The sequence below is a fragment of the Macrotis lagotis genome, chromosome 1, assembly GCF_037893015.1.
Source record: "Macrotis lagotis isolate mMagLag1 chromosome 1, bilby.v1.9.chrom.fasta, whole genome shotgun sequence".
Taxonomy (NCBI): Eukaryota; Metazoa; Chordata; class Mammalia; order Peramelemorphia; family Peramelidae; genus Macrotis; species Macrotis lagotis.
The window spans coordinates 459,569,306-459,595,707 of record NC_133658.1 but is presented as its reverse complement, the minus strand read 5'-3'; the positions used below and the strand labels follow the sequence as shown (position 1 = coordinate 459,595,707).

The 26,402-nt window shown below is 34.5% G+C and overlaps 1 protein-coding gene across 4 annotated transcripts in view; it reads right to left on the bottom strand.

The window, feature by feature from the left end:
* FSTL4 (follistatin like 4) overlaps positions 1-26,402 on the bottom strand; it is an 821,307-nt gene that overhangs the window by 366,683 nt on the left and 428,222 nt on the right. For all 4 annotated transcript variants that reach the window (XM_074213575.1, XM_074213577.1, XM_074213574.1 and 1 more), the window contains exons 5-6: positions 21,328-21,527; positions 9,045-9,165 (exon numbers count right to left, since the gene is read on the bottom strand). In XM_074213575.1, coding sequence (XP_074069676.1) covers positions 9,045-9,165; positions 21,328-21,527 — 321 coding nt within the window. The remainder of the gene's footprint in view (positions 1-9,044; positions 9,166-21,327; positions 21,528-26,402) is intronic.

Here is a 26,402-nt window from a genome sequence, read left to right as displayed (position 1 = left end):
AGAGAGGCAAAGTATACCTTTGTGAAGACTGGTTTTGGGGCCAGGAAAGCATGCTATCCATACCATGATTGCAGCAAAACTTTCAAATGAACTGAAACGAATAAATGAGTAAAAGAATTTATAATATCAACATTTAAAAATAATTTTTAAAGATTCAAAAACTCTAAGAAATACAGTATTCACTGATGAATATAGAGGGTTAATGATGATTTCAATGGAGGAGTAACAAGCTAATATGCATGATGTAACAAACATTTTATTGCAAATGGCAATAAAATCATGCCACTTAATAATAAAGAATACAGAATTAATTGAGAGCCATGAAGAACACAGCTCCACTATATTCCACACATAATACATTCATTTCAAGAGAGGTTTTTTGAAAAAAATCATGTGAAGAAGATATAGAAAATATCCTTTTTGAGGGTAAGAAGGGAATTACAACTAAGATTTTGATTAGGACCTCTTCATTTTAAGAACATACCAAGTTGCTAGATCACAAAGTATGTTATATTATGCTTTAAGAGTTAGATACCAGTAAAAAAAATATAGTAGAAAAATGTAATTATAAAGTATTTCCCATTCTCCAGTGAGCTGACTGATTCCCTTTTTGAAAGTAAAATTCTAAAGATTTCTTCTAAAATATTTTAAACATCTGAGTAATAAGAAGATTTTGAAAATGCACACTGATTGCTGGGTAATAGTTTGTTGCTATATATTTTATTTCAATCATCTACTTAAAATATACAGTAATATAATCTATTCAAAGAGCTGTGACAATGGTGTCTAAGATTCCTATGACTTTGAAATTAATTGATTCATGTCCTTGAATGAACTGCACATGAAACCTTTGCAGCTCAGTTAATTCATTTTACAGCTTTCATAATATATACGATTTCCAAAGGTAGTACATGTCTATTATTGGGGGCAGGATATGATAAATGACAAGGCTTCTTAGTTCAAGACAAGTTCAAAGAAATATGGAACATAATGTTTTAAAAGTGATTTTATTCTAAAGGTGAATGTCACTTTTACAAGGTGCTACATTGGAGACAACATTCAGGACAACCTCAGTTCTAACATGGTCTCATCCAATTACTAGCAGCATGACCAGGGCAAGTCAATTAAACAATATCTGCCTAACTTTCCTCAATATAAGAAAGCAGATAGTAATTAGCACCTATATCAAAGGGATGATATGAGAAACAAATTAGGTAAATTTTCTAAAATTCTCTAAAATAATAGACATTTAACCCCAAATTCATTCTTTCTTTGTTTTGTTCTACTTCTCCCTCAATCCAAAGTTTATTTCTTTTCTTTATTTCTCTATTTTTTAATGGTAAAATCATTGAAAACAAATAAGTTTTAATAATTGTCTTTTTATTCCAAAGAGTTGGGTTAATATTAGACATTCATTAGAAACTTAATAAAAATTTATTATCAAAGAATTATTTGATTTTCAATTTTATATCTAGTCAACTGTGACTATTGCTAGAAAACTGAAGCAACCTATTTTTAAAATTTATGAAATAGCATAAACATTTCCATAATATAATAGAATTAGGGGGCCACTAGGTGGGGCAGTGGATAGAGCACTGGCCCTGGAGTCATGAGGTCTTGAGTTCAAATCTGACATATAATACTTACCAGCTGTGTGACCTTAGGCAAGTCATTAACCCCACTGCCTTTGAAATTATTTATGTGCACACACACATCATATATATGTATGTATATATACACATGTATAATAGAATTTTCTTCCCACCTCTGTTCTAGAGTTGTTGAAATTTGGGGAAAGATTTATTACAAATAGATTCTCAGATAGTGGTCTTATATCTCAAATATACAGAGAACTTTGTCAAATTATGTGAATATGAGTCATTCCCCAATTGATGAATGGTAAAAGGGTAGGAACAGTCAGTTTTCCAATGAAGAAGTCAAACAATTTATAGTCATATGAAAAATGCTATATATCATTATTGATTAGAGAAATGCAGATTGAAACAACCTTGAGATATCATTTTGTTCCTATCAGATTGAATAGAATGATACATTCTTTTTTATGGTTTTTGTGTCCCTGTAATTTATGAAAGGGGAGTCTTATTGGTTCTCCAGAAATGTTCCATGAGTTAAAGTGTTAATTTGAAAATCAGAAGTCCTCCCTGTCAGAGGTATTTTGATTTAGTAAATCCAAAGACATGTTCTTTCCAGAGGTTATCTTTTAAAACCTATAAATACAGGCAAGGAAGACTTCTGTGTATCCTTTCTCCATTACTTTTACTTGAATAGTGATCATAACTTATAACTCTTTATTCAAAAATCATATTATTAGGGCAAAAGCCCTAAGAAAGTGAAAGACAGGAAGATCTAGTTAATGAAAAGCATGACAAAACACTGTATTCTTTGAAAAAAAAGTAAGATACAATATAACTACATATTATTTGCAGCATATAAAGTTTTTCTTCCCATAAGAATTGATGACTAATGAAATGAGAGCAATTCCTATGTACAATAAATAAAACCCATATATAAACCGATGAAAAGTGAACTAAGTAGACTTAGGAGAATAACATACAATAAGTCCAACAATGTTAATGACAACATTAAAGGGTAGGATGTATTTTCATAACAGACAATATAAGTTGTGGACAATACATGCTGAAATACATTTCCTCAGTAATCTTAAAAGAAGTTATTGGGAGTAAAGCTATAGAATTTAGTAAATATATTATTTTTTTTGAAATTTTCTTTTCCTTTTGAGCTTCATGTTATCTCATTCTCTTAGCAGCATGCTTCAGTCAGTAAATATCATACCAATTAAACATATGAAGTTATGCAAAACATATTTCTGGATTAAACAATTGAAGATAAAAGAAAAATAAAGAAAGACAAAAAGTTTTTAATCTGTGTGCTGAGTCCATCAATGCACTCTTTGGAGGAGATATCAATATTTATTATAAGCTGTTGTATTGTAGATAAATTACTTTGATTTTCAGAGATCAAAATTTTACAATTGCTGTTCCTGTGTATATAGTTCTCCTAGTTTTCCTTACCTCACTTCATATCAATTAACATGTTTTTACAGATTGTTATTTTATTTTTGAATACTATTAAAATATTTCTCCCCAATTATGGTGAAAATTTTTGCATTCATTTTTTTTCTCTCTTTTTCCAAGTCCATGTAAAGATAGTACCCAACTTTCATCTTTTGTAAGCTTTTGAATTACATCCTTCCTTTCCCTTCTTCCTTTCCCTCTCCCCTCCCCTTGAGTTAGCAATCTAACTTAGGCCATACATATACACCATGTTAAAAGACATTTCCATATTAGTATTTTGATTCATTTTTAAAGATTTTGAGTTCCAAACTTTTCTCCCTCCCTCCATCCTCTCCCCCCCTCTTCTTCAATTTGATATAATTTATATTGTGCTATCATGTAAGACATATTGATCATTACACAGTATCACTGTCACTGAGTACATTGTTTTCCTGCTTCTACTCATATCACTTTGCATCGTTTCATACAGGTCTTTCCAGGTTTTTCTGAAATCTGGCTACTCATTTCTTATTGCACAATGGTATTCCAATATATTTATATATAACAGCTTGTTCAGTCATTCTTAAATTGATCTGTTTTCTCTCAAATTCCAATATTTTTTCACAACAAAAAGGGCTACTATAAATATGTTTTTACCTGTAGGATTGTTCCCTTCAGTGTTATCTCTTTGAGACTGGTTTGTTGGTTGGTTGGTCTTGTCCTTTGTTATAGTGTGTTATCTTGTCCATCACTATGTTTAAGACAAAATTATAGTGTGTCTGGCTGTGACTATTTGGAATACTCTATCATACAAGTTTGGAATGCTCTATCATAGATTGGGCACATATGGTCACCACCTGGGATAGGTAGCTAAACTTATGTATGTGACATTTCCTTTGAGGTGCTTCATTTCTGCCCTTTTCATAAAACATTAGCCCCCTTACTGGTGAAGGCACATCATGCTTGACTGTGTTGTGTCAGTGTATTCCATGCTACACAATCAATTCCACAGTTCTTAAGGAAGACCTTTAGGGTACCCTGGTATCACTTTTTCTGAGCCCTTTGTAAGCGTTTGCCCTATGTGAGTTCGCCATCGATTTTTTTTTTTTTGGCAAATGTACTTCTGGCATTCTAACAGCATGAGCAGCCCATCAGAGTTGTACTCTCTGTAGTAATGTTGTAATTCTAGGCAGGTTAGCTCAAGAAAGGACCTTAGTATCTGGTCTCTTCTGTCAGGTGATCTTCAGAATCTTCCTAAGACAATCTAAAAGGAAGCAATTCAGTTTCCTGACATGGCACTGGTAGACTGTCTAAGTTTCAGAGGCATATAGCAATAAGGTTAGCACAATAGCTCTGTAGACCTTTAGTTTGGTAGTCAGTCTAATACCAATTCTCTCCCACACTTTCTTTCAGAGCCTCCCAAATACTGAGCTAGCTCTGGCAATAAAAGTGTCAACCTCATTGTCAATGTGTACCTCCTTCAATGAACACTGCCAACGTAAGTGAACTTGTCCACAATACTCAAAACTTCTCCATTTGCAGAAATTAATGGTTCCACATATGGATGGTGGTGGTGCTGGCTGATGGAGCATCTGTGTTTTCATGGTGTTAATTGTTAGACCAAAATGAGCACAAGCAGCAGAGAATTCATCCATATTTTGTTGCATCTCAGCTTCAGAGTCTGCAATGAGTGCACATTCACCTGCAAACAGAAGATCACACACCAACATTCCTTCTACTTTGGTCTTGGCTTGTGGCCTTTTCAAGTTAAAGAATTTTCCATCAGTGCAGTAGCTGACCTTGAGGCCATGTTAATCTTCAGTGAAGGCATTTCATAATATGTCTGAAAACATCATGTTAAAAAGTATGGCAGTAAGGACACATCCCTGTTTTTGTTCCATTGATAACTGGGAAATCTGGAGAGCACTGTCCACTATCCAGAACCCAGGTAGGCACGCTGTTACGAAATTGATATACAATACTAATGAACTTCTTTGGGTAACAAGATTCTGACATAATTTTACATAAACTGTCATGACTTATGGTATCAAAGACCTTAGTCACATCTACAAATGTCATATACAGACTTCTGTTCCTGGCATTTTTCCTGGAGTTGTCAGGCAGCAAACACCATATCAACTGTTCCTCGACCCTTTCTGAAGCCACAGTGGTTCTCAGGGAGATAATCATCTTCCAGGTGAAGGATTAGCCTCTTGAGAAGGCCTTTGGCAAGAATCTTACCAGCAATGACTAAAAGAGAAACACTCCTGTGATAGCCATAGGACAATCTGTTTCCTTTATCTTTATAGACATGGACAATGGAGCCATCTTTGAATACTTGGGGGATAACCTCTTCATGTCATATAACCTGGAAGGTTTCAGTCAGTTTTTGGATAAATAATGGAACCCCCACCTTGTAGATCTCAGCTGGAATAGAATCAGAACCAGGTGCTTTGCCACTTGAAAAGAGTTAATAGCACTCAAAAACCTCTTCTTCAGCTGGAATTTAAGCTAGGGAGTGATTGACTTCAATTTAAAGCAAAAGGTCAATGATTTTGATTGATGATGGTCTGTCAAGAACACTGTGGAAAGGTTCAGCCTATCTCTCTAGGATGGTTTATCAATGTGGATCCATCAGGACTGAGCAGTTCATAGGTCATTGGCCCATAAATAGCCTTCAGGTCTATTGGGGAGCAGTGCTCTGGCCATTGTTGGCAATAGTAAGACCAAGCTGGAGGATACCATGCGACTTTGTAGTCTGCCTAGGGACCCCTGACATTGCTGGTACTGGTAGGTATCTTTCCTGCTTTGATTCCAGTCTCTGCCCAGAGCCTTGGTCTCTCTGTGTGTGACTTTCTTGAATACAGACTTAGTAAACATATTTCTGGACCAATAGTACACACATTGCCCTTTGAGTATAATTCCAAATTACTCTCCAGAATGATTAAATCAGTTCACAATTTCACCAATAGTGTAGTGTCCAAGTTTTCCCATATCCTCTCTTTATATTTATCATTTTCCATTTTTATGGTAACATTAGCAAATCTTATAGGTATGAAGTTATGCCTCAGAGTTATTTTAATTTGCATTTCCCCAAGAAAAAAATTATTTGAAACTTACAAGGTTTTTCTGAAAAAAAAAAACTGCCTTTGCATTTTCAAACATCACAATAGATGTTGTTCATTTGTTTCAGTCAAGCTTGACTCTTAGTGAACCTATTTGGAGTTATCTTGGCAAAGCTATTGAAGGGGTTTGTCATTTCTTTCTCTAGCTCATATCACAGATGAGGAAACTTAGTCAAATAGGTTTAAGTGACCTGCCCAGCATTTCATAGGTCATCAGAGTCAGATCTGAATGCAAGAAGATGACTCCAGATCCAGTGCTCTATTCACTTAGCCACCTACCTACTACCTACTAGCATAATAGTATCCACTTATCATATACCACAACTTGTTCAATAATTCCCCAATTGGTTCACTCCTCAGTTTTCCCATTCTTTGATACAACAAAAAAGATGCTCAAAATATATTAGTACATATACTGTTTTTGCTTTAATCTCCTTGCAATATAGAGTTGCAATGGAACTGTGGAAAAGTATTTACACAGCTTTATAGCTTTTTGAGAATAGTTCCAAATGTTCTTCAGAATGGTTGGGACTAGTTCACAACTCCATCAACAGTGAATAGATGAACCTAATTTCACACAGTCATTCAACCTTTCATCATTTTCCTTTTTTCCCATCTTAGCCAATTTGATGTGAATGAATATTTGAATTTACCTTTCTCTATTAAAAATATAGATCATATTTTCATATGATTGAAAGTTTTGGTTTTTTCCTCTACAATCAGCTAGGTCCTATGCCTTGATCAAATATGAATTGAGTAATGTCTCATTTTATTTTGGTAGATCAATTTTATAATGTGACTTTCATTTGGTCATTGGCTAAAGAAATACTTAGATGTTAAAGTTGTATAAAGTTAAAAGGCATCAATATTTTTTTCAAAAGGGTCAATCCAACCATGTTAACCTTCTTACATGATGACTTTTCCATTTAAAATAGGACTGCTCCTTTAAGAATTCTTCCTCATGAAGACAAAGTTTATGGAGATAAGATAGGATTTCTCACCTATGATGAGTAGCTAGTAGTATAAAATAGGATAAATTATAGTCACACAATAGTTATGACTGGAGAATGTCAGGGAGGAGTTAAGTGGTAAAGAGAATATGGAGTATGAGAATGTTCATGGAAAACTAATAAAAGTACTTGAAGATATAGTAGCTGAAAAAATAAATCATAAATAAACATATATATGCATGTAGGTACACATACCTATAGACATACACATAACACAAGTAGTTAGGCGCACAGTAGATAGAGTCCTAGAATTGGAGTCAGGTTAAATTTGACTTCAAATATTAATTGTGTGATTGTGGGCAAGTCACTTAATCCTGTTTACCTTGGTTTCCTCATGTGTAAAAGGAGTTGAAGACGGAAATGTCAAAAATGCTCCAGCATCTTTGCCAAGAAAACCCCAGAAGAGTCACAAATAAATGTGCACATGAAGGAAATAATTCAACAACAACAATCTATCTATATAGAGACATTTGTAGATATACATACATAAGCACACACATATACAAAAAAAAGATACACTATGAAAAATGATCAAACAAAAACATCTTAGCACAATATAATATAAACACTGGAAAACTAGGAATGGATACAAATAGCTTATGGTTTTGCTATGCATTGTCTCCATATAAACATTTGCATTTTTCCCTCCAGGTCTTTGTTTCAAACTTATGCAGAACTGAGGGTTTGAGGATTCTACTCATCAGTGCAGATCAGAAACTCATTTGTAATTTATAAAGAATTGCTTAGGCAAGCAAGAGGTTAGGGGCCTTGGCCATAGAGAGCCAGTATATGTCAGACATATGATTTAAACCCAAATATTTGTTAATTCATCATATCTGCCCCTCTATCAACTACACCAAGTTATCTGTAAAGCATTTCTAAAATTTCTGTATTCTCAAAGACTCATAAAACTAAACCATCAACTTATTCCTGGCTCACAAAAAGAACGATATTGGTTTCTGTTTTACTTATTTCAAGTAATTAAAATTTTTATTTTCTGTTATAGTTTATTGTTAACATTTCATTCTTTCAGAATCCTTATCAGTTTCATTATGAATGATTGGAATGATAATGGCTCAGAAATGAATCAACATTCTTGTGCAAGAGAAGCTTACAATATGTCAGGGTAAGAGTATATAGGCAGGGAAGAGACAGGTAGAAGGGAAAACTAAGAAAGGAAAGGGATAAGACTAAATGTATCAGTCAGTTCTAGTACATCAAAAATTGCCTTGAATTTTATATCCAGGACCAATATTTACTGATTCCCATGTATATAATAGGAATCATTCTGCTAATAGTCCTTTACTCCTTGTGTATGACTTTAGCCATGATAGATAATTCCTCAGCATCTTAACAAATAGAAATATCAGGATAGACTAATTCATCTTGTTCAGGAATCTCCACTTCAGACTTAGAACACAATCAAGGATCTTTTTGTGGCTAATTTTAGAGAGCTACATAGAAATAATGATCTAACTGTTGAGTTGCAACATAGATATTCCTCACTCCTAGATGACGAAATTTTAGTGTATGAAAATTTTCTAGGATGTCATAGTAACTCTCTCCATGGCATGACACCTAAAGCCACAAAAGCATTAAAAAAATCAGAAGAACTTCCAGACAGCAACAGATCAGACTATAACAACTCACAAGTAGGCTATACTTCTGGAATATGGAGGTATTTCTTTAAGGTTTTCCTATGTGATAAATCAATTCAACCACTACTATGAATACTAATAAAAAAATTAATTCTGAAGTCAAAAAGGAAGATATCCAGTCCAAATGATTGCACTTTGGAAAGAAGTTAGGATTAGAATTCAGGGAGGAACAACTCACTGTTCACTTTGATAATGCCCCCTGAGTAGAAGACTTACGGAATGTGGTATAGAACTCCTGCAAACTGAGGTACCCATCATTGTTGTAGTCATCAAATCGGAGTAGGTCTTCTAGCGAACAACCAAGAAAGTCATTTTCCAGGGATTGCTCCTTCATTAACTATTGAAAGTAGAAGACAAAGTTACATAGGTTTGGAGCATATCACAAAGAATTGAAAAGGAACATAATGGAAAACATCAAAAACAGAGAAGGGATTTGAATATCAAACCAATAGAAGCAACATTACACTCATAGAGGGTCCACCTACAAATGGAAAGTTTTCAAAGCCCTCTTACCTGTGAGCATTACAATGATTTTTCTGAGGGTCATTTATAAAGCCTTAAGATACTAGTATATTGGAATACAAGTTAGTCCAGGGTAAGCTTACATAAGAAGAAAATTTTCAGAGATAAACATTTTGTTAGGGGTAAGTGTAAAGAATAAATTCTGATCTCCCAAATGCCAAGCCCAGTTCTTTTCTTCTACTACAGCATGCTACCAAAACAGAATTATACAGAAAGTAAATTGCAAATCATCCTCTGGTCAAAGAAGACTTAGGGCAGGTACTATTTTTCCCTGAAAATAAGACTAGGTCTTATATTACTTTTTACTCCTTAAGAGATCCATCTAGGATTATTTTCAGATTATATCTCCTTTTTTTCATCATGTACAGCTATCTACATTTATTTATGTAAAAAATCTACATTTATTAAAATACAGTTATGTAATCATCTTCTAGAATATCATCTTGACTCTCTAAACCCCAAACTCTGACCTGACTCCATTTACTATAGAGCCATTGGTCCTAATCTCTCATGTCTAGCAATAGAATCCTCCTTAAATGAGCACTTCTTTTCCACATAGCCTGCTCATAGGCAACACAGTTGTCAATGATTTTAGTCCATGAATTCATCATCCAAGTCATGACTTCTTGCAGGCAAAGCTTCACAAAATTTCCATGCTGATTTCTTTCCATTCTATTTTCCTCTTTAAAAAGTTTTTTACTTTTGAAAGGTTTTATTTATTTTGAATTTTACAATTTTTCCCCTAATCTTTATTCCCTCCACCCCACCCTCTGACAGTTTGATAGTCTTTATATTGTTTCTATGCTATGCATTGATCTAAGTTGAATGTGACAAGAGAAATCATATCTTTAAAGATGAAAAAAAGTATAAGATATAGCAGAATTACATAATAATATATTTTTTTTCAATTAAAGGTAATAGTCCTTGGTCTTTGTTCAAACTCCACAATTCTTTCTCAGGATACAGATGGCATTCTCCATCACAGATATACCAAAATTGTGCCCGATTGTTGCCCTGTTGGTATGAGCAAGTCTATTAAGGTTGATCATCTTTAACTCTTCCTGGTTTAGGTATCAGTACCATATTGGTGTCATAGAAAGAGGTTTGTCTAGATAAGGATTGCTATCCCTGTTTTTTTAACTTCAGTTGAAGCAAAATATATTTTGCCCCAACCTTTCCCCTTTACTCTGAGTTTCTTGTAAGCAGGATATTGTAGGATACTGTTTTTTAATCCACTCTGTTATCCACTCACATTTTAAGGGAGAGCTCATCCAATTCACATTCAAGGTTTTAACTACTATTTATTGTCTTCCATGTTTTCTTCCCTCTGTTTGTATTTTTTCCCTTTATCCATATTCCCTGTTATTTTGTTTCTGAATACTACCACCTTCAATGTGTTTGCCCTCCTATATCCAACCTCCCCTCCCCTTTCTTTCCCCTTTCCCTTAGCCCCTTCTTCCTTCCCTTGCTTCTGTTTTCTCCTTTCCTCTCCTCCCACTTTTAATACTTTAAAGATAACATAAGTTTATCAACTTAAATGAGTGAATGTATATTAATTTTCAGCCAATCTGATAAGAGTAAGATTCAGGTGCTTCTCACCTTCTCCCTTCTTCCCCTCTATTGCAATAAGTCCTTTGTATCTCTTAATGTAATGAGATTTACCCCATTCAGTCTCCTCCATCCTCCCATCTCTTTACTGTCCTCCTTTTTAAGGAGGTATTGTTTTTAAATCATTCTATGTGAGACACAGAAAGGTCATGTGAGTGTCCATCATTTCTGGCTAAGTATATTCTCTCTACTAGAACTGCAATTATTGAGAGTTATTAGATTCTTTCTCTCAGTTTCATCTTATTGAATAGCAGTTTCTTGAATAAGTTATGAGATTCCATCTCTTCTGGCAAATTACATCTCTCTAATAGCATTATAATTCTCTAGAGTTAGTAAAGTCATTCTCCCAGGTAGGGATATAGCCCGTTTCATCTTATTTGATAAGATTCTTTTCTCCCCTTACCCTTTTTTTATTTTACTTTTTCTGTGTCTCTTGAGTCTCCTGTTTAGAATCCAAATTTTCTATCAAGCTCTGGTCTTTTCATCAGGAAAAGTTGGAATTCTCCTATTTCATTAAATGTCCATCTTTTGCCCTGTAAGAGAAGGCTCAATTTTGCTGGATAATGGATTCTTGGCTACATTCCAAGCTCCCTTACTTTTTAGAATATTGCATTCCAGGCTCTTCGATCCCTTAATGTTGATGCTGCCAGGTCCTGTGTAATCTTTACTGTGGCTCCTTGATATCTAAATTGTTTCTTTCTGGCTGCTTTCAGGGTTTTCTCTTTTATTTGATAGTACTGTAATTTGGCTGCAATATTCCTTGGCATTTTCATTTTGGGATCCCTTTCCAGAGGGATCCCCTTCCAGAGGGGATCAGTGTATTCTTTCAATAACTACTTTGCTCTCTGGTTCCATGATATCAGGGTGGTTTTCCATCACTAAATCCTGTAATATTGAGTCCAGTCTTTTTTTTTTTCCTCTTCAATGCGTTTGGGAAGATCAATAATTTTTAGGTTATCTCTCCTTGATCTATTTTCAAGCTAAGTGGTTTTGCTGATGTGGTATTTTACATTTTCTTCTCTTTTTTCAATTTTGGGGTTTTTTTAAATTTATTTTTTATTCTCATTTTGTGCAAATGTTTTTTTACATTAATAAAACATTCTTGTTTACAAGTAAACAAAATACCCTTCCCCCCATGAATATAGATAGACTTGCTTGGGTGAAAAAAGTAAAGGGGAGAGAAAAAAAATTAAAATTAAAAAAAATAATAGTAATAATTGTAGGTATGGTCAGGTGGCGTATTGGACGAAGCACCAGCCCTGGAGCCACAAGCACCCGAGCCCATATCCAGCCTCGTAAACCCAACAATCACCCAGCTGTATGACATGCAAGCCACCTGATCCCCACTGCCATGCAAAAACCAAAAACCTGGGCCTGGTTTGGGGGTGCTTCCTGAGCTTTTGTGACACTCCTACAAGGGTCTCAGTGTGTGAGGCTCTGTCCTCCCTCCCGGTCTGTGAATGACCATAAGTGCCTCCCTCTGCCACAGGGCCGAGGTGGGGAGCACTGTTGTTCTATGGGGGGGCCTAGACTGGGATCAGGATCTGAATGTGGTCAGAGCCCCAGAGTCCTGTTCCAGGGGCAGAGGACAGAGCTCTGCAAGTCTCTCTTCACTCCCCTCCCTCAGTTCAATGGGCTCATGCCCTGGAGGCTCCTGCTTACTAGCTCCACCAGCTTCTGTTTCTGGGTCTGGGCTGCTGAAAGACCAAGCTGCTGGCTGTATGCCCTGAGGGCTGGGCTCCCTGTGCTCGCTCTGGCAGAGGTCCCCCTGCTGTTCCCCCACTTTGTGCCCGGTACTCCCCGGGGTGCAGCTCAGGAGACTCCCCCGCTGCTGTGAGCTGCAGCTCCCAGCGCCCTGGGGCTGCCTCCAGGAGGCTGAGTTCTTTCGCTCTGGCCAGCCACTCCTCTGGTGAGCCGCCCCTCCAACCCTGGGGAGCAGAGCCTTTCTGCTCTTTTCCAGGTTACCCTGAGTAGGAGAACTGCCTCACTGAGTCCCTTTGTGGGTTCTGTCTCTTGAAAGTTCAGTTGAAGTCCTTAACTTATGAGTTTTATCAGAGAGCTACTAAGACTTGATCCCTTCTTGTCGCCATCTTGGCTCTGTCTTGGGGTTTTGTTTTAACAGATTACTGTTGCCTCATGAAGTCATTGGTTTCCACAGATTCCATTCTTTTTTTTAGGGAAGAATTTTCTCCATTTATGTTTTGCAACTCCATTTCCAATTGGTCAATTCTATTTTTGCAAGAGTTTTCCATTTGACCAAGTGAGGTTTAGAGAGAATGAATTTCTTTTTGTATTTGTCCAATTGTATTTTCGAAGGATTTCTTTTCTTGTTGCAAGGTGTTAATCTTCTCTTGGATTTCTTTTACCAAATTTCCCACTTGATTTTTAAACTCCTTCCTGTTTTCTTCATGGAAGTTTTTCTGTGCTGGAGACCAAATCATTTTCTCCTCAGAGGTTCTATGGCTCTCTGAGTTAGGGTCTTTTCCTTCTAGGAATTTTTCTATGGATTCCCTTTTCTATTGGTCATTCCTCATTCTCCTAAGATCTTGTGTTGGTTTGAAGGGCTGGTTCACAGAGGTTTGGTGTTGGGATCCCTAGAAGCTTTACTCACTGGGTTTAGTAACTCTACGTGGGCCAGCCAGTACCACGTGCTATAGGCTTTGCTCATTGAGTGTAATATCTCCAACTGGCCAGTAGGGGTTGCTAAAGGCTTTGCTTACTGTGTTTAATATCTCCTCCAAACCAGTAGGAGATGCCAGATGTTAGAACTTACCCTCCAGCCCTTCCTGTAAGTCCCAGGCTGTCAGTCCTATTGCCATGCTTCCACTTGCTGGTTGTTTCTCACAGCTAAAGTCCCCAGGGCTGATCTTAGGCTAGTCTGGCTCTCAGCCCAACCCAACTAACTGTCTGCTCTCTGTGCTTGGTACACCCATGATCCCTGAAGGGAGACCTTTAGGTAGGTGTTCTCCTAGCTTCTCTTTCTGGGTTTTGTCGATCAGATTTCAATTAAGAGGTTTGTTTCATATTACATATGAGGGAAGATCAGGAGACCTTAACAAAGGGCCTGGCAGAGATAACTCTGTTATCTTGGCTGGAAATCCTCTCCATTCTATTTTCACTATAGTCACTTATTTCCATGCACAAGTGGTCCTTGAATGACTTGTTTATTGTAATATCAAGGCTCTGGAGATAAACAGCTATTCCTAGAGAATTATTATTTGATCTATTCTTCTCTCCTTAGGGAAGTTCTTTATGTCTTTAGCATGGTAACTGCTGTCTGAATCCCAGACTAGCAAATTTCTCTGACCACCTCACAAAGCTAGTGGCAGCATTAAATTGATCAATTTCCTTATAAACTCTTCTGTGCACCAGGTGTTTTTCAGTTTCAAGAATATAAATGCCTGAAAGAAATTCAGCTTTATCTTTTTTGCCCTTGATGACAATTAGAGGAGGAGCTTTCTTTCTATCCAGACATTATCAAGTATGTCTTTACTCAGATTGATCATTTAGCAAAAAGCTTCAAGTTCACCTGTTTACAAAGGCATGAAAGATGTCTGCTTTGATTTTTACATGTACTTAATTACAATTCATATAATCATTTATTATAAGTGTTAATGTCAATAATATTATTAATTTCTATTTAACTATCTATTAATATTAATATTTTATAAACATATATCTATTGTGTGTTGCAGCAGAAGTACTAAAATGCAACCGTCTGTCTGATGTTCCAACCTAGGGCTTATTTTTAGGTTAGGGCTTATATTAAGAGCATTCTGGAAAAAATCATGCTAGGGCTTATTTTGGGGAAAATATGTTCATATAGCCTCATATGTCAGGAGTAGTATGAAGATGATCTGGTATGAATCTGGTTGCTCTTGTCTTGCAGTGTCAAAAATTCTCAGTGGCACCAGGTATACCTCTTACCCCATGTGATTGTCACTGAGGAAGAAATATTCCTCTTCCTCCATGACACTAATCCTATTTGATGCTTATCACAATTCTACATTTATTCTAAAGTACTAATAATTATATCCATCTGGGTTTTGGTCATATCCCCCAAACAGAATATATTTCAATATAAAGTTTGCTCCAAGAGAGTAGAATCAATAGCTTATCTAACTGTAGTTTCTTCACACAAATATAGGGAGATATAAATCTGAAACACAGCTGGATGGGAAGACAGTGGGGGCTTCATAAATGTTTATTGAAAAAATAACATAGAAATAACAAGAATTTCTGTCAGATCAAATCCCTGACTTTAATCCTTGATCTATTAACATTTCTGAATTCATCATCATCTTACTGTACATATTATATCCATTTTTTTCTGGGGGAAATTTCACTAGAAATTTATATGAATTTCATTGAAGAGAACAAAAGATAAAGGAAAGTTCTTGTTTCATAACAGAGAGGTGATAAACTTAAAATTGAAGAATGAACTGCATTTATAAACTGGTCAACATGTGAATAATATTTGTTAGAATATGCATATTTTATGATTTCCATTTTCTTTATATTTATTCAATTATTCATGAGGAGGAAAAAAAGGGAAGTGAGAAAGATAAAATGGATGGTTCTTAAAAGAATAAATAATTTTTAAAAAAGAAATAAATGCCACTGTGCTGGAAATGGGACTTAGATTTTGCTACTGAAATTTGCACACCAGCATTTCTGGTAGGGGAGATTTCAGATTTTGACTCTACCATCTGCTTGGCCTTAATCAAGCCTAGACAATACTATGGGGCATCCTTTCCAGTTTGATAAAGCAAAATTGTTCTAATAGAGGTCTTATTTTTGGTTTTATTTTCATTGTAAATGTTGAGACACAAAGACTTATTATTATCGAAAGACAAGGGGTTTTAGATTGTGCCTTCTCAAATATTTGGCACTTTGGGGACTTAGTGATCTCTTAGTTACAAAATAACTAGAAATGAAAGGATTTGAGATTGACTTATAAAGCAAATTAATCACATAGACTGAGGAGAGGTTAAAGTTCAAAATAGTAGGAATAGTAAAAGGTAAAAGATGGAAATGAATTGGCTTGACATAAGAATTTAGAAAAAGTATAAAAAATATTTCTTATTTAATGAGTTCTTTGTACTAAATTAGGTGCTGAAATAAGTATATTTCAAGTCAAAAATTCAAAGTTAATTAGAAAAATATCCCCTCCTTTGATGCTCTATGTTATTCTTGTGAGTAGTTTGATTATAAATGTTTCAAAATAAACTCTACAGGTTAGTATAAATATATTCAACACATTTTAAAGTTTTATTTATAAACAGAAAACTTTCTTCATAGTTTTCTTAGGACAAGATATCTTGAAAACAATCAAGTATCTATTGAAGTATAAATGTTTACATACTTGAAAGATAGTTTAACCTGAATTCATTACGCTGTATATAAGAAGATGGATTTTCCATTGATCAAATGATTAATGACAGAAGGTAAAACTGGAAAGGATATCACTCAGTACCATTTTATTCATTTTAAAGGTGAAGAAATTAAAATCCTCCAAATGAAAAGTGAGTTATAAGAGGACTCATGTAGAAAATAGTAGTATTAGAATTCAAATTTTAGTGCTTTATGGGTCTGAGTACTTCATTATGCTATTTTATATATTATATATATATATATATATATATACATATATACACACACACACACACATATACAGTATAAATGAATTAGTGCAAAGTATTTTACAATACTTTAAGATAGTCTTGGAAGTAGTATGGAGAGAAAAAATAAATAAAAATAATATATAATATGATAAAGAAAAATTATATGATAAAGAGAAATTATATAAGGAATTTAAGTTTTCAACTACATGGTATTTCATTTGACATAACAAATCTATAAATGGAGTACTGCTATTACTTTCATTTTGCAAATCAGGAAAACTAAACATGATTGCCAAAGCTCCAAAAGTTTCTATAAAACTCAGGTGAGATTTGAATTCAAATTTTTCTGATGGTAAATCCTGAATTCTATACACTATAACACCTAGATGCCCCAGATATAAGACACATGATTTGGGGGTCAGAAGAATTGATATTAATCATTAGGAATGAGTGACTAAACCAGCAGTCTACCATTCACTAGACAGTTACTAGGAGCAGTTAAATGACATCATTAAGGTATACTGTACTATTGGGGAGAACTGAATTAGATAAATTCAATGATTTGACCCCCTCTCTTCAAGTGAAATACATAACAAACTTGAAAGTGACAATGAGAAAGGTAATTGCATTTCTCCATGTATGTTAACCTTAGTCCTAAGGTGTCTAGGGATTGGGGATTTATATCAAGATGGAAAGTATTGTTAAAGCTGTTCATATTTGTTATTGACAGGTCAGATAAAGAGACTACAACCTGAAATCTTCTACTATTCTAAGATGCTTTTATGTTTGTTTCTAATATTAGGGTGCAGATAAATTTTGATGTTGTGGTTTGTTGCTCTGACTCTAAGAATATAAAAATGACTAAAAACCAAGAGAAAAAAATCAGGCATTGGAGCATTCAAAATCCAAAATCTTGATGCTCTGTGTCATTCTTGTCAGTAGTTTGATTATAAATGTTTCACAATAAGCTCTACAGAGTAATATAAATATATTCAACACATTTTGAAGTTTAATCTATATACAGAAATTTCTTTCATGGTTTTCTTAGGTCAAGAGATCTTGAAAGCAATTAATCAAGCACCTTTTGAAATAATTTAGTAATTTCAGATATACAAATGTTTACATGCTTGAAAGATAAAAAAGAAGACTGAAGGAAAGAATTTTGAAACAATTCTTAGAAAACTAGCCTACGTTATGAACATTAAATCCTGAAACATAAGAAAAATGCTTATCAGGAAAAATTCTGAGAAGTAAAAAAAATTATTAGGACCAGGGAAACTTAAAATTTATCTATCATGGGACGGCTAGGTGGCACAGTGGACAGAGCACCGGCCCTGGAGTCAGGAGTACCTGAGTTCAAATCTGGCCTCAGACACTTAATAATTACCTAGCCGTGTGGCCTTGGGCAAGCCACTCAACCCCATTGCCTAGCAAAAACTAAAAAAAAAAAATCTATCATTCTCTTCTCATCCATTAGATAAAGGACTATTTAAAGTAACAAAACTAAACAAATAAGTAAATAAACAAACATTTCTGTAGCAAATAAAAAGGTTTTTATGAAATTGAAATCAACCATTCATTCCAAGATCAATCATGGACTAATATAGGGTATATGCTATTTTTAAAGAATTGATTTATTATTCATAAGGTTTGACACTTTTTTTTTTCGTTTTTAGTTTTTGCAAGGCAATGGGGCTGAGTGGCTTGCCCAAGGCCACACGGCTAGGTAATTATTAAGTGTCTGAGGTCATATTTGAACTCAGGTACTCCTGACTCCAGGGCCGGTGCTCTATACACTGCACACCACCTAGCTGCCCCTGACACTTTTTTACTAGGTTGTTTGATTTATTATTAAGAGAAAAACTAAGTGGTATAGTATAATTTAGTTGCATTATATTCTAGAGATTTATAAAGCAGGTTTTCAATATGTCAAGTTTTAGAGAAGAAATAACATTCCAATAGAGACACTTGTAGATGGAATCTCTTTTTTTTTTTTTTTTTAGTGTTTTTTTTTGCAAGGCAAACGGGGTTAAGTGGCTTGCCCAAGGCCACACAGATAGGTAATTATTAAGTGTCTGAGACCGGATTTGAACCCAGGTACTCCTGACTCCAGGGCGGGTGCTTTATCCACTATGCCATCTAGCCACCCCATGGAATCTCTTTTCACAAGAGAAAATTTTGTGATTCCCCAGGATGAACTGCTCAATGAAGGCATCTCCTTTGTGGAAGTGAAAAGCTGACTTTCCTGGTTACTTATCCTTAGGGGTCATTTATTTTGAGCAACAAATAGCAGGGATCTTTTTAGCAGCCCAATAGGAACCCTTTGCTCTGAATGAAGACATAGAAACAAAAGGAACAATACATTTTTTTTTTAAAATGATCTCAAATAATGGACAAATTGAGATTCAACTTTAGCTGAATTTGACTCATATTCCTTACCAAATAAGGTTATGCTTGATATTCAGTAAACTTCTAAGACCTCTCACATAGTAAAAGTCACTTTTACTGTCTACTTCTAAGATACTTGAATTCCTGGTTTGTAAATGGTGATAAGGGACCCCACTCTGACCTACTCTCTATCTCAGTGTGAGTTTCAAATGAGATAATGTATACGCCTCCATAGAAAACTGCCAAGTGAGACATAATTATGAGCTACCATTTAAGGATCCTATCCTTCCATTGCATAAAGACTCAGAAATGTCAGTAAAAGTTCAAGGATACTTGAAGGACAATTTTCAAGACATAACTGTTTAATAAATTTTTTGCTCAACATTGTCTAGGAAGTAAGCAAATAATGCAAAAAGCAGGATCACAAAGCATACAGTGGCAAAAATGACTGAACCATTTCATTGGACCATTTCACTGAAAGAATTTGGAATGGGATTTAGAACCCCAGGATTCACATTCCACTTCCTTTGTCACTTTGAGAAAGTTATCTTATCACTTTGAACTTCCTCTGAAAAATAATAGGAATTGTTTAAAGATGGTTGAAAGGTGTCTGTCCCTCCCCCAGCTCCTCTCCTTTCCCCTTTCCCTTAGATAACTACCCCTATGATTAAAGAAAGTGTTGGTGGAGTGGCTAAGGCAATGGACTTGAGAATAAAGATGACCTGAGATCAAATCCTACCTTAGCAACTTAATAGGCATTTGGCCTTAGGGCAGCAGTAATACTGGAAGGCAGGAAGACTTGAGTTCAAATATGTAATCATATGGTTAATTACTTAATCAATTTTTATGGGGAATTACTTAATCAATGTTTTTCTGTTTCCTCAACTATGAATTTAGGATAATAATAACACATATTATTGGAAGTTAAGTTATAGAAACACTAAGCAACATACTAAAAAAGGAGAGACATCACCTTGCATTTAATTAAAGCTATGACTTTTCCAGTAGTAATATATGGGTCTGAAGGTTGGGCAATAAAGAAAGCTGAGCATGTCAGAATTGATGCTTTTGAACTGTAGTGCTGGAGATTTTTCAAAGTTCCTTGAACAGCAAGGAGATCAAAGCAGTCAATTACTTCAGAAATAAATTAATTCATCCTATTCATTGGAAGGTCAAATACTAAAAACTGAAGTTTAAATATTTAGTCATTTAATGAAAGACAAGACTCATTTGAAAAGACCTCGATAATGGGAAATATTGAAGGAAAAAAGAAAAAGATTATAGAAGATAGCATGGAAGCAATGAACATGAGTTTAAACAGACTGCAGGAGAGATCACAGAATAGAAGACCTCAGTGCTACATGGCTGATAGAGTCACAAGAAGTTTAAAATGACTAAACATTTGAATAACAAGAACAATAACAAATAGCATCCACTACCAGGTTTCAAATGAGGATCAAATAATATTTCTAAAGTACTTAGAAGACTACTTAGACTACAATAAGCCCTATATTAATTTAGCTATTATTATAACTATTTTGTACAAATTTTAATTTCTCTGACTTAGTTTCATCCTCTGCAAAATGAGGGTTTTGAATTAATAACCTCTAAGTTCTGATACATCTCTCATTTCAAGAAGGAAATCAAAACTTAAAGAGAAATTGTGACAGAGATTGTCTATAATCTATATGGAGGGGTATTTCCATTGTACCATACTACCTTAACAAATTCAGAAAAAAACACTTAATCGCTATAGTAAGGAAGATCATTCTACTGTTCCTTGCTTTGCTGTCTTTAGTACCACTACCATGATGAATTCAAAAGGTCAGGAACTGGTAATTAGAGGTAAGAATCTGTAGTTTATCATATTTGACTTCCCTGACAAAGTACCTGTCAATAAGTACAAAGTGGAGGAGAAGGAACAAAGTAGTTATTTATTCTAACATTCTAGCATTATTTCAATAAGGAGGACTTGAGGATGAAAAGAAGTTCCTTTCCTAATTAAAAATACTTGAAAACCACTCTGAAATGTGTATTTTGCAGCTAGCAGGGCATGGTTTAGACCATGTTTGAAAATAACAACCATAAGTGGTTGCTAAAATGAAGCAACAGACATAATTTTGTTTTGGATAATATTTTGAACTGATTGAAATGAAAGATTGCCCACATCTGGGAGCAAAAATAGAAGAAAAACTGCTTCCAAGATAGATTCCTATAGCTTCCTAATACTAATGAGATGGATAGTCAATATTTACCTTTCACAGAAGAATTCAACTGTGTTATATTTTACACATTGAATAAAAAATGCTATTCCCTTCATAATTCAATTGCCTGTCCAAGTTAAACAATATACTGACCTGAGTCAGTTCAGAGTTGCTGAGTAATCCATTGCTGTTATAATCCAAATACTTAAACAGAGATTCCACAAGAAAATGCTGGAAATGCTTCTGGGATGACGAATCTAGATCAAGCATACTATGCTGTGTTTCACGTTGGACTTGTAGGTCTAGGAGAATGTGCTTTAGATGGTTATAGTCAGCCATGGTGCATGTGTCACCTGAAAGAGAATACTTGATTACTTACCTGTAGTCACTAAAAGGAGATCACAACTTCAGCTTCTGAATGACTCAAGGAAACATTTCAATTACTTTTCATAAAATCATGAATATACTTTGCTTCATGCTTTAAAAAAAGATTTTAATTTGAGTTTTATAATTTTTACCCCTAATCTTGCTCCCCCCCCACCACAGAAGGCAATTTGCCAGTCTTTACATTGTGGCCATGGTATATAGTGATGCAAATTGAATGTGATGACAGAGAAATGTGCTTTACTTTTTTTTCCAGTTTTTGCTAGGCAATGGGGTTAAATTGACTTGCCCAAGGCCACACAGCTAGGTACTTATTAAGTGTCTGAGGCCAGATTTGAACTCAGGTACTCCTGACTCCAGGGCCGGTGCTCTATCCACTGCACCATCTAGCCACCCTCCATGCTTTACTTTCAAATAAAGGTTTAGAAGCATGCAAACACATTTCCAGAAAGGATAGCAATTTTTTTTTAAATTCACCAATATTAAGATAATCTTTAAATACAACAGGTTAGTTTTTGAAGCAGGATTACTAAAACTTTAGAAAAGGGTATACATAATTATGAACAGAATATGGAAAGAAATCTCTAGGTAATCTCTTTGCTTTAGATAATGTGAAAAATGACACCCTATATGTATCACAGGCTGTTTCTATCAGTGACTTGCCCAGTAAATATTGTTAGAATCAGGAGGCATTTTGGCAAATGGAGCATGAAACAGACAATGGCACTCTGTTTTTTTTTTCTCCTTGCTGATGTATCCAAGGAGGAAACCTGGATCAGGTACAAGAGGATAAATGACTCTCGACATACTAAAAGAGAATGATGAGCTAGGACTGCCTCTTGTGCAGGTGGATTTCTGATAGAGTCACAATGTCAATGCCAAAACAAGGGATGTGACTTATTTCATTCCTTTGGCTTTTTCTTTTCTTTTTTAAAAAATATTTGTGAACTAGAGAGCCAAGGATTTTGATCTTGGAAGCATGACCTCTGTAATGAAGGCTGGTAAGGTAAAAGTCATTTGACTAGTGAATCATATTATTGCTTATTTCAGAACATATCATTTGTTCTAATGAGAGTTTATACTGATTTGTGAAAGTAAAAATATGTAAAAGTAGAAAATCTTTTATAAATGCATGAATATAAATTGTGGAAACCCTTTTCCACAATTGAAAAAATTTACTTCAAGTCAAGCAACACCTTATTCTCAAATAATTTTTAAAAGACAAATTGATTTGTGAGGGCAAAGATGGTGGGGAGTTAAATTGCCATTAATGATATCCTAGAACACTGTAAGCATCTATTGATAAGACTGCTACTAGTGGTAAGGGAGGGAAAATACATGGTAGTGGACCATTAATGACATCAGAATGCAACCCTTGGGAAGTAGGGGAAAGTTTAGAAGACAGACAAATGGTGATGACCTTCTATTTTTTAGAAATAGGTACTAAATTCAGGTTTGTGTATAGGCTCTTGGAGGAGTTTACAACTGACAAGACCATCTGAACTTCAAGAAGTTCGAAACATTCTTATTGCCTTGTTACAGAAATGTGGATAAGGAACTTTTGTGTAAGTCTTCACAACAAATGGCATGTCTACCTGGGTTTCATCAAGTTCCTTCTTCTTATTATTCAGTAATAAAGACTGAGTTATGACAGATTCCTGAATATCAGCATCATTTAAGTTCCCCTAATCACCTTATCCACTCTATGTACTTTCTCCAGAATACAGTGTTATTACAACTTTCCAATAAAAAGATACTCAGAACAATTTACATATTTAAATAGAATAATTTGCTTTGTTTGATAGAATTACATCTCTCCTATATTTCAAAATATTTCTGTCTCTAACATTGATGTAATTTTTTTGATCCTGCATGTTCAAAAGATCATTGTTGACCAACACAGTTTTGATCCTTTAAATAATAAAGGCATTCAGCTTGTATATTCTGTATTTAGAATGTGTAAAATAAATGATGCTGTAAAATAACATATCTCTAGAAAGGCTAGTTCAGAGGTAATGAAAGAGGCTAATCTTGAATTTCTATATGTCCCACTGTGAGACATACTAGGATAATATAAGAAAGAGTTGAATAGGATACTGAAATTAGTGGGCATACACAGCAATCAGTCAACATTTATTTATTATGGCAGATTATGTTGCAGACACTACTCAATGACTTTATGATTAAAAAAAAGAAGCAAAAATTATCCCTTACTATTCTAGGACTTAAAATCTATTGGGAGAGAGAGAATGCACACAATAAAGGGATATATTAGATGAAGGGAATACATACTAAAGGGAAGGCAATAGAATTAAGGAAGTGTATGAAAGGTTTCCTGTGGAAGGTAGAATTTCAGTTGGGCCTAACAGGAAGTCAATGTGGTAAGGAGTCAGAGAAAAGGGGAAAGAACTTTGCATGCATGGATGAAAACCAATAGAGGATATTTAGAGCTAAGAGATGGAGTATCTTGGTTCAAAAATAGGCAGAAGGCCAGTCATATCGTATCAGAAAGTACATGTTAGGGAGTAAGGTATAAGATTACTAGAAAGGTAGGAACACGTGGGGTTATGAAAGGATTTGAATGTCTAACAAAGTACTTTAAATTTTACACTGGAGGCAATAAGTAGACATGAAAGATACATTTGGCATTCAGCAGTAAAGCAGTGTTAATCAAATCCATGAGAGCTAAGAAAATCACAAAGTGAAGAAATACTGAGGGAAAAGAAAAGAGAATCCAAAACAAACAGAATTAGAAACAAGAGTTAAGCAAGAATAGTCTTGTTAGTAAGAATAGTTTCTTTAAAGAAAGATTTTATTTATTTTGAGTTTCATAATTTTTCCCCCCATTCTTGCTTCCTTCCCAAAAATAGTTCTTTAAAGTAATGTTACTTAATACTAATGATGAGGGATATACTCTGAAGTTCCTGGGTACCCAGACTCAATCCCAAACCACCAGAAGAGCTTATCTTTTAGGTATTCAAGAATTTTTAAAATGGGGTTTGAGTTCAATTTGCATTATTTTTCCATTTCTATTTATTTTTCTAAATGATTTGTAAAGATAGCTTTCAACATTCATTTGTGTAAAACTTTCTCCACTCTGCCTTCTCTCCTACCTTCCCAAGATAGCAAGTGATCTGATTTGTTATACATACACAATCATGTTATGCATATTTCCATATTAGTCATGCTGTAAAGAAGAATCACAGCAAAAGTGAAAAATCACAAGAAAGAAAAAGGCAAACAAAAATCAAATTAAGAAGTGAATATAGTGTTTTGGTCTACATTCAGACTCCATAGTTCTTTTGCTGGATGTGGATGGCGTTTCTATTACACGTCTTTTGGGACTGGCTTTGCTCACTGTATAGCTGGGAAGAGGAGAATATATCATAGTTGATCAGTAGACAATATTGCTGTTGGTATGTACAATGTTCACCTGGTTCAGCTTATTTCACTCAAAATAAGTTCATGTAAGTCTTTCCAGGTTTTTATTAAATCTGCATGATCATCATTTCTAACAGAACAATAATATTCCATTGCATTAATAGACTATGACTTTTTCAGTCATTTCCCAATTGATGGGCATTCCTTCAATTTCCATTTCTTTATGATGACAAAAAGAACTGCTATGAATATTTTTTTTACATGTAGGTCTTTTCCCCTTTTTTATGATTTTGTTAGGAAACAGACCTAGAAACCTAGAGTGGTATAGCTAGAACTAAGGGTGTGCATTTTGGGCATAGTTCCAAATCACTGTCTAGAATGGTTGGATCAGTTCACAATTCCACTAACAGTGCATTAGTGTCCCAGTTTCCCCACTTCACAGGCAACATTGATCATTTCTCATTTCTGTCATATTGATTAGTCTGATAGGTATGAGATGGTACCTCAAGTAATTTTAACTTGCATATCTCTAATAGTAATTGAGAGCACTTTTTCAAATAATCATAGATAGCAATGACACACTCATATAAATGTGATACAGTTCTCTAAATATTTGAGAAATGAGACATTTATCAGAAACATTGGTTGTAAAAATGATTTGCCAGATTTCTACTTTCCTTCAAATACTAGTTACATTAGTTTTGTTTGAGAAAAATCATTTTTATCTAATATAAAAATTATCCATTTTGAATTTTATAATGTTCTCTCTCTCATTTGGTAAAAAAAATTCTTCACTTCTCCATAGATCTGCAAACTATTCCTGTTGTCATAATTGATTTATGGAATATCCTTTTATTTATAAATCATGAATCCATTTCAACCTTATATTTCTATAGGATTTGAGATGGGGGTGGGTAGGTTGATGCCTAGATTCTGCCATATTTTCCAGTTTTCCCAGAAGAAAACTGGGAGTCTCTGTGTTTAACAAACAGTAGATTTAATATAGTCATTTACTACTGTTTCTTTAATACCTAATCTATCTCAGTAATCCATCACTGTTTTTCTTAGTTTTATTGATTGACATTTTAAAATATAGTTTTAGGTAAATTACCTTTCTTTGTATTTTTTCATTTATTCTTTTCATATTGACATTAATTATTCTTGCAGATGAAGCTTGTTATTACTTTTTCTAGCTACATAAAAGTGTTTTGTAGGTTTGATAGTTTGTAGTTTGATAGTAGGGCACTGAAAAGTAGATTAATTTATGTAGAATTGTCATTTTTACTAAAATAGCTTAGCCTAACCATGGGTAATTAATATTTTCCCAGTTGCTTATTTGTATGAAAAGTATTCTATAATTGTGTTAAAAAATTCTTGGGTTTTTCTTCCTAGAGAGATTCCTAAATATTTTATATTGTGTACAGTTATTTTGAATGTAATTTTACTATTTCTTGCTACTAGGC